Below are 15,236 nucleotides of genomic sequence, written 5' to 3'. Positions count from 1 at the left end.
GATAAGGTCGTCAAAATTGTCTTGGATCCATTTGATACTTTTTTTCTAGGTGTGGAAGGGAACAAAGTCCAGCTGCCACATGCTAGGCCTCCCATTGTAACCAGCTCGATCCAGGACTTCTCCATGGTCTCTTCCACGTCCAAAAAGGTATCAGTGTTTAAACTGTATGATTTACATTAACTTAAATCGGAGAAAAAAATCAAAGGGCTGCCATGCTGTTTGAGAACATTAAGGACTCCAACAACGCCCTATACAGAATTGCTGAATGCTTTGAGTGAGGAACAACCTCTCCTCAAACCTCTTTGACTCCAGTCCAACAGCCTTGATCCGATATTCTGATAAAAATCTAGCCACTAATTGAAAAATTTCTTTTCGATGGAGCAACTTTTTAATCTTTAAAGTTATTTTTATAACCACTTTCGGCTTAGGTTTTGCAAAAAAATTGAATACAAATATTATTTTGTTTAAAATAAGTTATTAGTATTTTAATAATTACTACTAATAATATTTATTTTATGTATGCTTGCAGATCCCTTGAAAAAATACGAATAAAGTAGGTTGCTTATTTTTAATTTGTAGTTTTTTCTTCTTCTTTTGATTATTTTAAACAACTGAAACTTAACCTGAGTGGTTCTTGTTTTACTTATAATATATGAAGTATCTATATTTCTGATTATATGTTTACATTGTCCATATAAATTTTGTTAATTAGTATAAAAAAATATATATAAAATATTTAATGATTGCCGTGATTTCTTGTTCAAGTGGATTATTTGAAATGTGCATCAATCAAGGGCTCAACAGACATATAAATTAAAAACTAGAATGGGTAGTTGGTAGTGCAAAATCTCTTTCTAATTTTTTTTTTCCAGAATCATGGTCCATTATGCTTGTTAACGTTATTTATAACCTATACCTCTCGAAATTTAATTTCAGTTAAGTATTTCAATTTGTTAAAAAGATATAGTCGATTTATGTTATTTATTATGTGACCATGATCGGTGAAATTTTTTTTGACCCCTTACTGTTAACATTTATAACCTTCTTACAAAGTTTCACAAAACTCAAGTTTTGTGAAACTTTTTCAATAATCCTGGTTTTAAATAAAAATAGCGTTTTGTGTTAACTTGATCTCTCAAAGTTAAATGAATCCTTTGTTAATATTTATAACTCGATTGTTAACTTTTTCTGTAGTTCTGCTTCCAAGCAGATGAACTGCCTGGAAAACGGTTTATAATATTAAAAAGAAGATGAAAGAGGATGGAAACTTTAAAACACAGATGTCAGTGGCAGGAACCCCATTATTAATCAAGATAACATCAAGAACCTCATTGGGCAAAGTCAAAATGACCACCTTTGCTGTAACCCAAAACTTGTTGTAAAATATTATAACGATTTTATCCACTTTATTTTCAATGATAGAACCAAATGACGCTCGGGACAAAAATGAAAAAGCTTTTTTTTCATCCCACAACTCTTAATTATAAAATTTTTGAAACAACATCCGCCATGTCATTTCAGGAAAAAGTTACTATTGACCTCTCAATCCGGACTGCCTTAACATCAATAAGTGTACTGAGTATAAAACATGACAACCCTCCGATACAGTCAAAAAGAAACAAAGGTTGTCATCCACTCAAAAAGGAACCTCCGTGTGATCTCTGTCTAGCCCTGACCTCAAACCCCTAAACTTTTCAGTTTGATGCGTCTAGTAAAAGAATGTCTGTTGCAACTCTAATCCAAATTTGATTTCGCTCTGAGCTACCATCATGACAGCCTGTACGTTATGGATACGGCCTGCAACGTCAAAAGCTGTAAATCTGTTCCCTGGCTTGTTGGGATTGTTATTGATTGTGAAGTAGGACATATTAGATCAAAAATAAAGCTGGATATAGTATTTAACCTAAGGATGTACCGATGCATCGGACTTGGCAAGAATAAGCAAGAATCGTCTTTTTTTGAAGTATAGAAATCGGTTATCGGAATTGGGATAATAATGGCCATTCCATCAATGCCTGAGCTTACTTATTTATTTAAATTATTCAAAAATAAAAATATAATTAAATTATTTCAAATGGTCAACCAATTAAAAAAAAAAGAGGAGCATAGTTTATCTCGAGAAGGTTTAAGACTTGGGGCTTCTACTTGTAGGGGCCTCGGATAATTAAAAAAAAATTTAATTTACACATAATTTGTGAAATATTAATAGACCACTATAAAAAGATTCAGTTCTTCCCATTGAAAATGAAATTCTATTCAGTATTGTGATCAATATTGTATATAAGCCAACTAGTAATAAATTGAATCCTATGTACGCAGAGGAACAAACTTTTTATATAATTTTAATTTCAAATGATTTACAACTAATTATAGTCGTAATTATGATTGATGTTTTTATTTATTTTTTTAAATAAATTAACCATAAGTTTATTTGTTTATGTAATTCCTTCATATATAATATTAATAAGGATTTTTTGGTCCACACTCTGTCTAGCCCAAAATACTGAATCTTTTGATTATTGATGTGATCGTATGTTAAGATGAAAGCATCTAGAGAAAGTCATGGAAAAGTGAATTGAATAAAAATAGTTGTCTACTAGGCCTGGATTAAAATAGATCGTGACTACAACTGTAAGCCCTACGTCTCTTTTTGTAAGTCGGTTATGTCATAGTTTGATAGATAAATAGCTTACAATATTGAATATATTCACATTTAAATAATAATTTAGTAGCATATATAACAATTAATATTAGATTCAATAATAATTTGCAAACTGTTTAAATTTATTGTTTCCACTAGGTGTTTAAATTTACCGCATATTATTTTTTTATTATCATTTTATTTGTACATTTTACCTCTTCCTTAAATAAATGAAGATTTTAAACATATGCAATTTAATTAAATCAGTTGAATATAAAATGTATCTTCAATACATAAATATAATTTAAATTGTTTTTAATTAATTTAGTTTGGATGTTGTTTTTTTTTGTTTGTAGAAATATTGAATTATGATTGAAATTAAAAATGGGATGAGGACCTCCCCCCTCCCCCTTCCCACATCTTTCCATTTGGTATTAAATCTTGTGTCAAACATTACTGAGGTATTCTGATAATACTAAATATATCTATACCATTTTGAAACATTATTGAATGATTTTCTGTTATTGTTGAAGTTAATTAAGACAATTTTGATTTTATTATCCTTATTAAGGGAGTGTTTTGGGCTATCAATATTATTAATGTTACAAGTCTCTCGAGATTAATCAAAATAATGCTTTAATAAAGGAAAACTTTACCTGTTTTTTAAAATCTCCTCATTTAGAGATAACAAATAAATAATTATTGTCGTTTTATTATATAAAATAAAGCAATTTTCTAAAACATATACAAAAAACTAAAAAAATATACTAAATATAGCAACGCTGAGATCTATGAAAGTTTTCTCGCCAGATTTAGCTGACAAAACTGTATATGTAAATTACAAAATCCTTGAGATGTTATTCGAACATGAACATGGTTCGGACATTATTGTGTGCCTCTGTGCCGGGGGACACGTCCAAAGAGAAGATACCCTAAACAACTGTTTATGATTTTGCCAAGGCTTTCAAGGAGTCAATTGGGTCAAAAACACCAGTAAGAAAGAGTTATTGTCGTTCTGAGAGCCAAAAATACACTTCATACATTCTGAAGGGAGTCACATTTCTCAATGTGGCCTCCTAGCTCGTCAAATCTGAACCCTTTGGGCTACTATGTGAAGGGCTTCTTCTGATTGACTTAATTGTTGCGAAAGTGTTCCTACTCAACACCAAAGTTAAGTTGTCAGCATAGCAAAGGTAATTTAGTTGTGCTGGTATCGCTGAAATACCAACAGTTTGGTCATCCTACTGAATATCTCCAAGAAATCTGTCAATTTTTATCTTGAACAGTTATATACGCTTATACCTTAGTCCTCTTCTATTACCAAAAAATGACTCTTGATTTCCATATCTCCCTCGTTTTGTATATCTAACAATCTGTAGTTCTTCAGGTATCCAGGATCCTTGTTAGCCTTTGGTATCTGACGTTCCCATGGAAATTCAGGAATAAAAAAATTAAAGATAAATTACCCTTTCGTAAAAAGAAAGTAGAAAAGACTGAAAAAGTAAACACATTTTTTTTTTAAATTCTACTGCAATGCTAGACAGCCAAGGAGATTTATTAAGCTTAGAATTTTGGTCAATGGCTCTTTAAATCTCAATGTTTATCAATTTTTTTCCTGTTAGATCTTTATTTGCTTCTGATATACCAAAATCTTTGTAGGTTCAAACCTCAAGCCCTTGCAAAACGAAGATTTATTCGTCAGGTATCTCCTACATTAACTATCCTTCTGGTGATCATAAATAGAGAACATGTTCCAAAGCTTGATTACCGACAGCAAACCATTGGAAAGAAAATCAAATCTTAGGGAATTTATGTATAAACTTGATCAACAACTTAACAAGATTGGGGCAAGGGTGCAACCTCTCATTGAATCAGAGAGTATAATACAAAGGGAGGACGAAGACATGCAGATGCACTTTATGGTATGCAAAGCCTCTGGATAGTAACATATCATAGCACAGCCAATCCTTTGCAAGATTCCTTCACTCACTCACTCCAAAGTGTTATTTGAGATTGGAAGGGTGCAGAACAAATTCACGTTTAATTTGAAAGCAAACCAGATCTGACCACAAACAAAATAATCAAAGTAGGAGTCATGGTTAAGAATGGAGTACGGTGCTGTATCGGGAGTATGAGAATAAGATAGGAGGAGATAATTAAGATCGGATGTGAAAAATACGATACGAGGAAACAAAGGAAATTTGGGTGTACAAAACGAGAAATCAAAGATTTTTATATCTGCTGCAGCGAGATATTCAACCTCCTCTTTAAGGATTCCAAATGTGTCGGATTATGGATGGAAATATGGAGGAGATTGCGTACGATTCTACTCGAAAATATCAGCAATATATTTGAACACATTGAAAAGAATTATTGGATCTTATGAAACTTTTGGGAATTAATTGTATTGAATGTGAATTTTAGACTCTGGACTCGGTTTTTAGCTGAGTTTTTTTTTCTAATGTTTTATTATTTATGCTCGTTTTACTCGTCATATTCTATTTATATTTTATATTTCTACATCTGATTATGTTTCATTAATTATTTCAATTTTTTTATTGCAGCATATCAGCACGTACTGAAAGGTTCTTTGGGGGAAATGATTTTAAACTAAAATATTTATTAATATTATGTCAAATTCAATTCCTCTACCCCAAATATTTTAAATTATATAATATGAACATTTTTGAGCCTTAATAATAATAAAAAAAATCAAAGATTCTGGTTGAAAAGCCAATTGAGGTCGACATAATAAGTCTCCAAAAAACATGTACCCTATACTTTAACTTCGACATTAAAAATCTATATTTTATCCAAATTCCTCACACTTAACATCAGAATGCCGGATGGTTCGACAACAGATGACAGCTAATCTGGAGAATAGTCAGGGCCTAAACACAACCAAAGAAGTTCAAAAACACCAAGACCAACTAAGAATGGAGTACGTTTAAGTGTAACAAAATTGGATACTACCAAAGCGAATGAACTAAAGAAAATTTAAAAAATCGATTCTATGTTTGGAGGAAAAATATTTGACATTCCAAATTTAAAAACAACAAAAAGAAACCGAAAGAAGATTATTTCTTCTATTTTACTCAATCCTCCTCAAGAACTTATCCGAATTATGTGCATATATTAAAGAAACCTAGAAACTATTGGATCGGATTAGAGGAACATTGGTATCAAATTTCCTAAATCCAGTGGAAGGGGAGGGAATAACGTCTATAAACACGTTACAAGTAGCATTAAGAAAGATGAAAGGGCGATTGAAACTATCATTTATTATTTCTCTGTATAATACTGCTCATTTTTTTAGTGTATATAAATTATTTCGATCATGAAAAATGGGCATGGATTTCCCACAATGCTATGAATAAAACACATCTGGCTAACAACACATCAAACGCACGTTTTTGGAACGAAAAGGAACAGATCTCACGTATTGCTTTCAATTTAGTAGACTACGGCTACGTCCTAACCTCTCCCTGTGGACATGGATGGAGATGAGGTTTTTTGAATCTGAGATTAAAAATTATGTCAGAGGACATAATAAAAAGTCAAATGGTAAGTAAAATATTGGGAAAGCCAAGGATAGCTAATTTTTTAGAAAGACTACCTCCTTTCATAGACAGGAACAGAATGAATATAAAGAGAATACATCCAATATACTTTTTTAGACATCTCTTTTCAGATAATACAACATTATAAACAAATCATACCTTTATACAAATCAGAAGGGAAAAGAAAGCCTGGCATTGACTTCAAAGAAATTCAAAACATCACTTGGGATAAATATGGTAATGAGTAATGTATTATGTAAAATATCCAAGATCAAAAATGTACTAGTTATCTGAAAGGGGCTTCGGTTCATTCTAATAAGCATTGCAATAACAGTAAGCATATTTAAAAAATATATCTCATGCAGGCACTTTACAGATAACTACTTCAAAGACCACACAAGCAATGATATGCTAATCAGAATCAAACCATTCCTGGTTATAGGCCAATTTTTTTTAGCTGTGTAATGGATCCCAAAAAAAATTCCTTTGGTTGATCTAATGATGATTCCCTTTAAGGACACCTATTGATCAAATAATAAAACCCAGATATGTGGAATCAAATGCATGATGTACACTTCAAAGGACATGTGAAAATTTTGTGGTAGGATAAAGGTGAAAGGGATTTCTAGGATGATTAGAAACACCTATAAAAAGACTGACTGACTTGATCATAATTCATTCATACAACAAGTTAAGGTTATCTTGATTTATACACTCTCAGTAAATGTGAATGACGTAATTACACTATATATCAAAATTTGAACTTTATTTTGTGTAGGGATACAAATGTATATTTCTTTTTTTTTGCTTTCTTGTCAAAACTCCCCTGAAAATTTGGCATTTATGATCTTTACATTGATTTTTATAGTGTATTTTATACAAGATTCATGCTTATTTTCAACATGAAGCAAGGAAGTCCAATTCGAAAATCTTAATATGATTTATAATATATAAAGTTCTTCAATTTAAAAGAAATGTTCACATATACTGTAAAAAAAGAGAAATATTATTTAGACTAGATTGTAAGTCATTTTTTTTATGTTTATGTAGGTACATAAATTTTAAAAAACATTATTAAAAAATGAAAGCATTTACAAATGCCTAGTTTATAGTAAATGTTTTGATTTTATTCTACGTACTAATTTTTTATAGTGAAAGTTGTGTCCGAGTCTTTTATGTGTACTATAATAGACTATATCGGGACCAATATTAGTTTCTCAAATCAAATAAAGGTTTTATATTCATAATTCTTGGTTATCTTAACTCATCCCACAAATTTGAATGCAAAGCCTTTAATTGAATCTAATATGTCTAAGAAACATTGGGATGTATGTATATATGTAAGCAATAATATTGGACTTTTTATCCTTTTCTTAATTTTTGTTATAGATTGTTTATATGTTGACAGACCACATACCCGATAAAAAATGTCATTTTTTGATGTCGATTTATATATGATAAAAATATGTAGAATTACAATAAATTCTCATGCACAAAAATCTTTAGTATAAAGTAATAAATGTCTCATAACAGAATTTTGCAATTAATCGATCCATTTTTGGAAATACGTAGTATATGTTAGAAGTATGAGCTCTTCCATTCTATGGACATATGAGCGGGGGTCATTTGGACACAAAATGCTGGTATCGAAATAATTTAAAAATTCAAATAAATAATGTTATTCATAACTTATGTTTGTCTATTTGAATTGAAAGTTAAAGTACCCGATTTTTTTCAGAATAATAATTAAGAACCCCAAGAACGGCCAAAAAAAATAAATCTTGTAGGCTCCTGAGTTTGATAAAAAAAAGATCATGTCAGAATTACTTTTAAACAGTATTGTGTACGGGGATATTCCCACAGTTACGCATGCTTTGAAGACAAACCAACAAATTACAAAGATACCAAATAATCAGTAACATGAAAGAATCAAAAGATAGCTACGTAACAAGCCTCTGAATTTGTAGCTATAACAAATTTATGATTAATAGTTTTTTTGATTTTTTTGTCAATCTTTTTTTTTTATATCAAAAATACAAAGTTTATTATAGTAACCTTTGTAAATTAAACCCTATTCAACCTCATTTCAATAAACTAACCTACTCCTACCTTGCCTAAAGTAAAGATCACTTAATACATGCACCAACAACATAACAACTTTAAAATTACTTGAACTCTAAATAATTTAGTTTCCTACGTAATATCCAATGGTTTAATAGAATACTTATGGGCCATAGGTACTTCAAAATATTACCAAATTAATATGTCAAATTAGTTATATAATGTCACTATTTGGCTTTATTCAACAGATCAAATTCTTATAAGCGTTCATTTGAATTGCATCAATAATTGTTTATTTGAATTAAAGCAATCCAAAACGAATTAACTGTTTAATGTAATCTCCCCTTTCCTTGTAGTTTTTAATACTAGAGTGAAGAACAAAAACTGTTGCTAGGCAGAAAAAAAAACGGAGGAGGAGGAGGAAGATGCAAAAGTTTATTTTTGTATATATATAAGATGTCGATTGGTAAAATATATGTCATGTATTGGTTGTTGCTTACATAAGAAAATTATACAAGTTTCATTTTGAGTGATGCCTTTACCATATTTGTAATTAGTATGCATAATACAACACTTGAACATTCTATGGATGGTTGAAATATAAATTATGCCTCTTTAAACGTCTGTATTAGAGATTGGTCATTTATCAAATTGTTTAATATCAAAAAGGCTTTCAACACAGTGGTGACACACGGTACAAAGCATATATCACCACGTTACAACAGAAACACAAAAATTTACTCTCAATTTTGTCTTTTGCTGTCAATATTTCTGCCTTTTCCCCGATAATCAGCGTTCTGAACGTTGATTGATTGAAATAGTATTTCTTCTGGTTAAGCTGTAAACCATTTTCCACAATTATTGAATGGGGACTGTTTAATGCCCGGTACAACTTTTCTGCAGATGCACGGCGCTTGTATTGTGGTAAAACTTAAATTTAATTAATCATACAAGCTGCAAATTGTACAGAGGTTATATTTATCCTTTTGTAGCAATACTTAATACACAAGTGGAAAATAACTCAATATTTGTTTGAATTATTATTCATTTCGATGATAATTCAAACAAATATTTAACTATTTTGATTCTAAAAGGATAATTATTGTGGCTGAAACCAATATGTAAATTGAAAAATCTCAACTCAAAGGAAAGTTTATAGTACAAGAAAATAAGGCCACTGAGTCATTAGAAATTCTTCAATAGATATTAAAATTTATCTTAGTATTTAAGATTTGAGATCATGTCAGGTTTTGATTAGATAGAGAGCGCCCTAGCGGCTATTTTTGTACATCAAACAGTCCCTGTAATATTTCCATAATTAGGAAAAATAGACTAACAACCAATAAAGATATATCTATTAACTATATCAAATGTAAACGTTATCTATATGTATAAGGGTCTCTTAGTCGGATTTTAATTGGTAAAGGAGATAAAAAACACCTGAACAATTGAGCATCAAATAAGGAACAAAACACGATCAATCTACTTTTTAGACTTAAAATGAATGCCATATTTAATAACTATATATCAATACTCACGGTTTTATTTTTAAGATTCGCAATATAACATGCCAATCGAATCTCTTTTCCAAGGACTCCAACTGCATCAGGGGATAATGACCCATTGATATGAGTCTCTACACTTTTCTTAGATGATGAAGTTAATTCAAGACTATTTCCACCAGCTGCAACAAAGTAGAAAGAATGTTGTTATGTTCGTATTATTATTATTTACAATATCGTTATTAATGCCCCTTTATGAGATTGAGTGCATTTCCTAGATTGGAAAACATTTTATGGCCCTTTCTTTTATAAATATATGTAAATGTATACTATAACGGAAAATTAATAAGTTTGACAAAAAAAACATTTTGATTTTTCTAGAGGATATTTATACAAATGTACACACATAATTTAATGTGTGTTTCACAAATAATAAAGAATACACAATAGTATCTTAATAGTTGAAAGTAGAGGTCTAATGTTGCGGAAAAAACCCATATATATATATATATAGGATACATACATTTCATAATATGTGAATAAAAAGTTTTTATGGGGGAATAAGCATTTAAATTTAAAAAGAAACTCATTTATTTAAGCGTCTATCGAATTGGTATACGATAATTCCTTTTATGTGTATGTTTAAAAATACTCTGTTTCGTAATGGAATTTTGCGGTGTTGCTTCATTAAATAGTTTTATTTGTTTTGTATATTTATTTGCTATATGCTTTTAGGTACATACCTACTTAGGCATGAAAAAAAATAATATTTATACTAATTAATAAATTTAACAATTTTTTTAACTACATTTTTTACTTGCTATATATCAACGTCCATTTTTATAAATCTTTCTTCAGCTCAACGCATCATATTTAACATCATAATCATAAATTAAACATTTAATTTTGAGTCTATATAATTGGATCCTTTTTTTTCGTAGGTAAATTTTATTAATATTGTTATAAAAATCATTTTTTTTTGTATGAGAAGAATAGAATGTGTCCTCAATTTACATAGAGCTATGTTCTAACATTCAAAAACTTACTCTTATGAATAAATTAATTTTTATAATAATATGTCAAAAGTCTGAATAATATATTTTCTTTTTCATTACATATTATACGATAATTTTTAAATTATACATGCATGAAGTACATGGGATATGTGGTTTAGGGAGGCAGGAGCCTATCCTACTCAAATGATTACTTTTTTTCCCTTGTAAGTTTTTTTTTTCAACAAAAAAAAAAAATATATCTAAAATTTTTTCCTTTGAAGAATTACAGATTTTCAAAACTTTTTCCAAAAAAAGTTTATATCTCATATTTAATTGAATTTGTTTTTTACAAAATTTTATATTTGAAGTATAATTTTTGAAATTTTTTTTGGGAAAATTTAATTTTTCAAATTTCTGTCTATACATAAAAAATGATTTTGTAGAAAAAAAAAGTTTCTTTTAGAATAGCTAAAAAAAAATTCAAAAAAACAATCATAAATAATAATAATAATCCTGTGGACGCCCTTGGCCTGTAAAGCAGAATAGCAGAAAAGACTACGGATCTAATTTTGTAAAACTTTGTAGGAAGTTAATGTACTGGGTGTAACAACGAAATCCAGCACTTTAGACTTTTGTATTTTTCCAGGATATATAACGACTAAATTGAAATATGAAATATACATATTAACATACTTAGTAGCTCAAACATGGAGGTAACAACAGAAGATTTCTAGCCTATTACATTTTCAAAGGCAGAAAGCAAATGTGCTATGTCTTCAACATTTCACACAATAAGAATGTTTAACGGATCACAATTAAAAAAATTATAACGAAAAAAAAAAAAAAGTATGACATACAAAGTTCAACACTTTACTTTTGCATTAAGCTAGAAAATCTTTTTATCTTTTCAGTCGCTCCCTCCTTTCTTTCGGTAGATGTGCTACCCTTCTAGTCCATGCATTCTTACATATAATGATGAAATATTAAAAAAAAGATAACATAAATAAAGATGGTAACCCTGACAATTCGATGCATGTTTTGGAGGAGAGGAAGTTACCTGTCATGACGTTTCATTAGATCAGCTTCGACAAGGGAGGAGAGGCAAAAGGAAATAAATTAGAACATTGGCAAGAATTAATCTCTGATGTCGATACTCAATTATATTTTGAGTCCAACAAGGACTTACAATTATAATTTGACAACAAATCCTCAAGGTTACTTTACGTCTCTAAAAAAAAAACGACTCAGCTAAAGATACACACAATTTACATCACTAATTACAAATATTTAATCAGTATTCTGTTATCATCAAAACTCTCAATCTTTTGATATTGATCTCTTGATCGTCTTTACCATACCTTGAAGTATTGCTTTTTATTAGTTCTTGCCACGTATATTACTGTCTATATTTTTGGTTTTGAACTTTTATAGATTACTTGACAAATTGACTTGATACTAGCCAATCACCCCTTCCTGATTCTGCAGTTTCATTGTTTCTGTACCATCTCCTCCACTCTGTTAATTAATTGATGTATGAACCAACATAGAAAGACGAGGTTCTCTGAATTTTCAAACGCCAAGGGGCAGAGAGTCCAGCATTTATTGTCCATTACAGATTTGTGAATGTATTCTGATAATGTAGCCTTCGATATTACAAACCATTTTGTTCATAGGAAGCAAATGGATTCACCATTACTTTTTTAACAACTCCGTTAAAACCTATGATCCCTAGTTTACTGCAGTGCCTTTCAACTGTTGATGTACTACTCTCCAACTTTTGACCTTTGGCTGTCTTCAATGCGTTTCTTATTGTTTTTGAGGCATTTGTCCCGAATTTAAAGTTATTCTCATACTTCCAAGGAGTTTCATAATTGATAAGGATTTGCGTTTTCTTGACAAGGTGGGCATTCAACAAATATCTTAATAAAACGCCCGTCCATGTGCTTTACATAAGTACATAACTTTTTTTGAAAGGCCTTGATGCACTTGTATATGTATAAGATTGTTAAGTTTATGGAATATGAGATCAAAATTATTACATTTTTATCTTCAAGTTCCTATAAGTAACTCTTTTTTATGCATGTATATATATATTTTTTTTTTTTTTTGGGGGGCTGGAATTTAAATTAGATTTGAGTAACTTTTAGATATTTTTATTCAGTGGTATCATTTTTGGAGCAAATTTAACTACTCTATTTATGATTGGATATTTATTAGCGTGTTTTTAATTGATATAATTATTCCAGAAATCGGCATTTGAGGCATTAGAGTCAGAAAATCACTTTTTTAAACACATTTGAGATATTTTCTTTTTTTTAAGCTGTTATATGAAACTTTATAAAGTTTTTTGGAAATTTTATTTACTCCAAATATTCTTGGGTTTTTGTTAGACGCATGTGTGTACTGTACAACCAAATTTAGATTCGCTCGGAGTTGCCATTTCGACTACTTGGTGTGCCATGGGCACGACCTGCATCATCAAGAGCTGGCAATTTTTTCATTTCAATTGCATAAAATCACGCTTTTTTTATAATTTAATCATTCTAATGCAAACATTCTGTCCTCACTGTGAAGGTAAATTAAAAATTTGGGCCACAATCCTATGTTTGAGACTTACAAGAAGTATAATATTGAATTATGGATCTGAATTAGCATAAAATCGCATTTTTATGTAGTACATAGTAAATATCCTATAACTATGGGAGCCTCAACATCCATACTTTGTTCACCTCTTTCCATATTTCTCCCTTTCTTGGTGCCAGTTTAGATCAATACTTGTGCGTAAAGGTGCAAAAGGATTTATAGAAAATTAAGTATTAAAAAATATATGTATCAATCAAATAACGTAGCTCAATGGACAACGCGCTCGGGATAAATTATTATCATGAACTCAATCTGTGTAATTTTCCCGCCTGGTTGTTCCTAGAGAAGGAAATATATTTTATGTATTCGTATATAGCCTTCAAAGAAGATTCCTAGGTCAGATAAAGTAAATGTAATATTATAATGTTGACACATACTTAATCTGATATCCATCTGACCAATTAAAAGAACATTAAAAAATCAAATTACTATTACTTTGCTTTCAGAAGATCTAATTCAGCTGCATTATCAATTAGGATACTTTTTTAAGGAGAAAATTACCAATATTAAGTGCTGACATTTAAAAAACCCTTTGATAATGCATTATATTTTGATTAATAAGGAATCATATAATTCAATATATATATATTGGTAAACAGTGGAGCTTTTACTCATTATTGATTTTTTACTCAATAAATGAACACAAATCATTATTACAGATGAACTTGAGCTTCTATTTAAAACAATACTTTTTGTATATGAAATCTGTAGTATTTAATGCTGAACTAAACTACTTTAACTTAAAAGGAATTGAAAAAACCAAGGCATTATTCCTTTTCAAACTAAACCTATGAAAAAGGATAATTATTTAATTTTTACATTGTATTTTCTCACAAGTTGATGATACCAAATGAAATATAAACTCATATTTGGAATAAGCATAAATTTTTATAAATAAAAAACTAATTTTTATTCGGGTTAGTAGATTTATAAGTAATTAATAAGATTAAAATTCTTAATAAAATAATTACATAAATATGTATTTAAAAATATTTTTACACTATCTTCACTTCACTATTGCTATTTTTTTAAATTTAAAGGTTCTCCTCTTAATATAATATTTTAACTGACTTAATAAATTGCAAAACAATTGAATAAGATACTATTTTTAGGGCTCAAAAATGATAATTTTATTACATCAAATGAACAAACTTCCAATAAATATTCATAAAACTTCATCAAATGGCTTTAAAAAAAACAACTTAACATCTATATTGAATACTACTTCATGTTTACAATAAACAATGATATTTGAACTAAATCAACGTAATACGTACTAAAAATGTCTCAAATTGGCTATATTTGTATAATTTTTATTTACCAATAAGGATCTTGAGAAAATTAGGATAATTAAAAAAAATTTTATACTTTCACTTGTAATAATTAATGCATTTTTTATATATGGAAATAAACTTTGTCCCTCCAAAATCGTATAACAGATATCTGATGTTACCAAGGGGTTTTAATTCAGTCGAATCATAAGTCTTGCTTATGTTTTCTTAGTGTACTCTCCAAAATTACTTACTTAATAAATATCCATGCATGTGAAAATATGATTTTCTTGTCAAAATCTTTCTCCGAAACTTTTGAAAGCTCTGGCTTCATATCTATATTTAACGATTTATAGAGCTTCGATAACATTTATCTAGGTGTGTTTCAGAAAATCTTCAAATGAGTGTGTGCAGCACACGGTACACGTAAACCTCTGCATAAATATTATTTGTTCTTTTTTTGAATAGGCAACAATAATTTTTTTAGAGGTAATATAAAATATATTTATGACAGGTTATGTGGAGTTCTGCAAAACTTTTTATATTTTAAAAGTTCATTTGAC

The 15,236-nt window shown here is 29.4% G+C and overlaps 1 protein-coding gene across 2 annotated transcripts in view; it reads right to left on the bottom strand.

Moving 5' to 3' along the window:
- The window catches only part of LOC121129488 (lachesin), a 250,939-nt gene that overhangs the window by 115,348 nt on the left and 120,355 nt on the right, over positions 1–15,236 (bottom strand). For both annotated transcript variants that reach the window (XM_040725213.2, XM_071893404.1), the window contains one exon: positions 9,801–9,946. In XM_040725213.2, the coding sequence (XP_040581147.2) occupies positions 9,801–9,946 (146 nt within the window). The remainder of the gene's footprint in view (positions 1–9,800; positions 9,947–15,236) is intronic.

Source organism: Lepeophtheirus salmonis, chromosome 14 (genome assembly GCF_016086655.4).
Source record: "Lepeophtheirus salmonis chromosome 14, UVic_Lsal_1.4, whole genome shotgun sequence".
NCBI classification, from domain to species: Eukaryota; Metazoa; Arthropoda; class Copepoda; order Siphonostomatoida; family Caligidae; genus Lepeophtheirus; species Lepeophtheirus salmonis.
The sequence above is the reverse complement of the archived record's forward strand: the minus strand, read 5'-3'. Positions and strand labels throughout refer to the sequence as shown.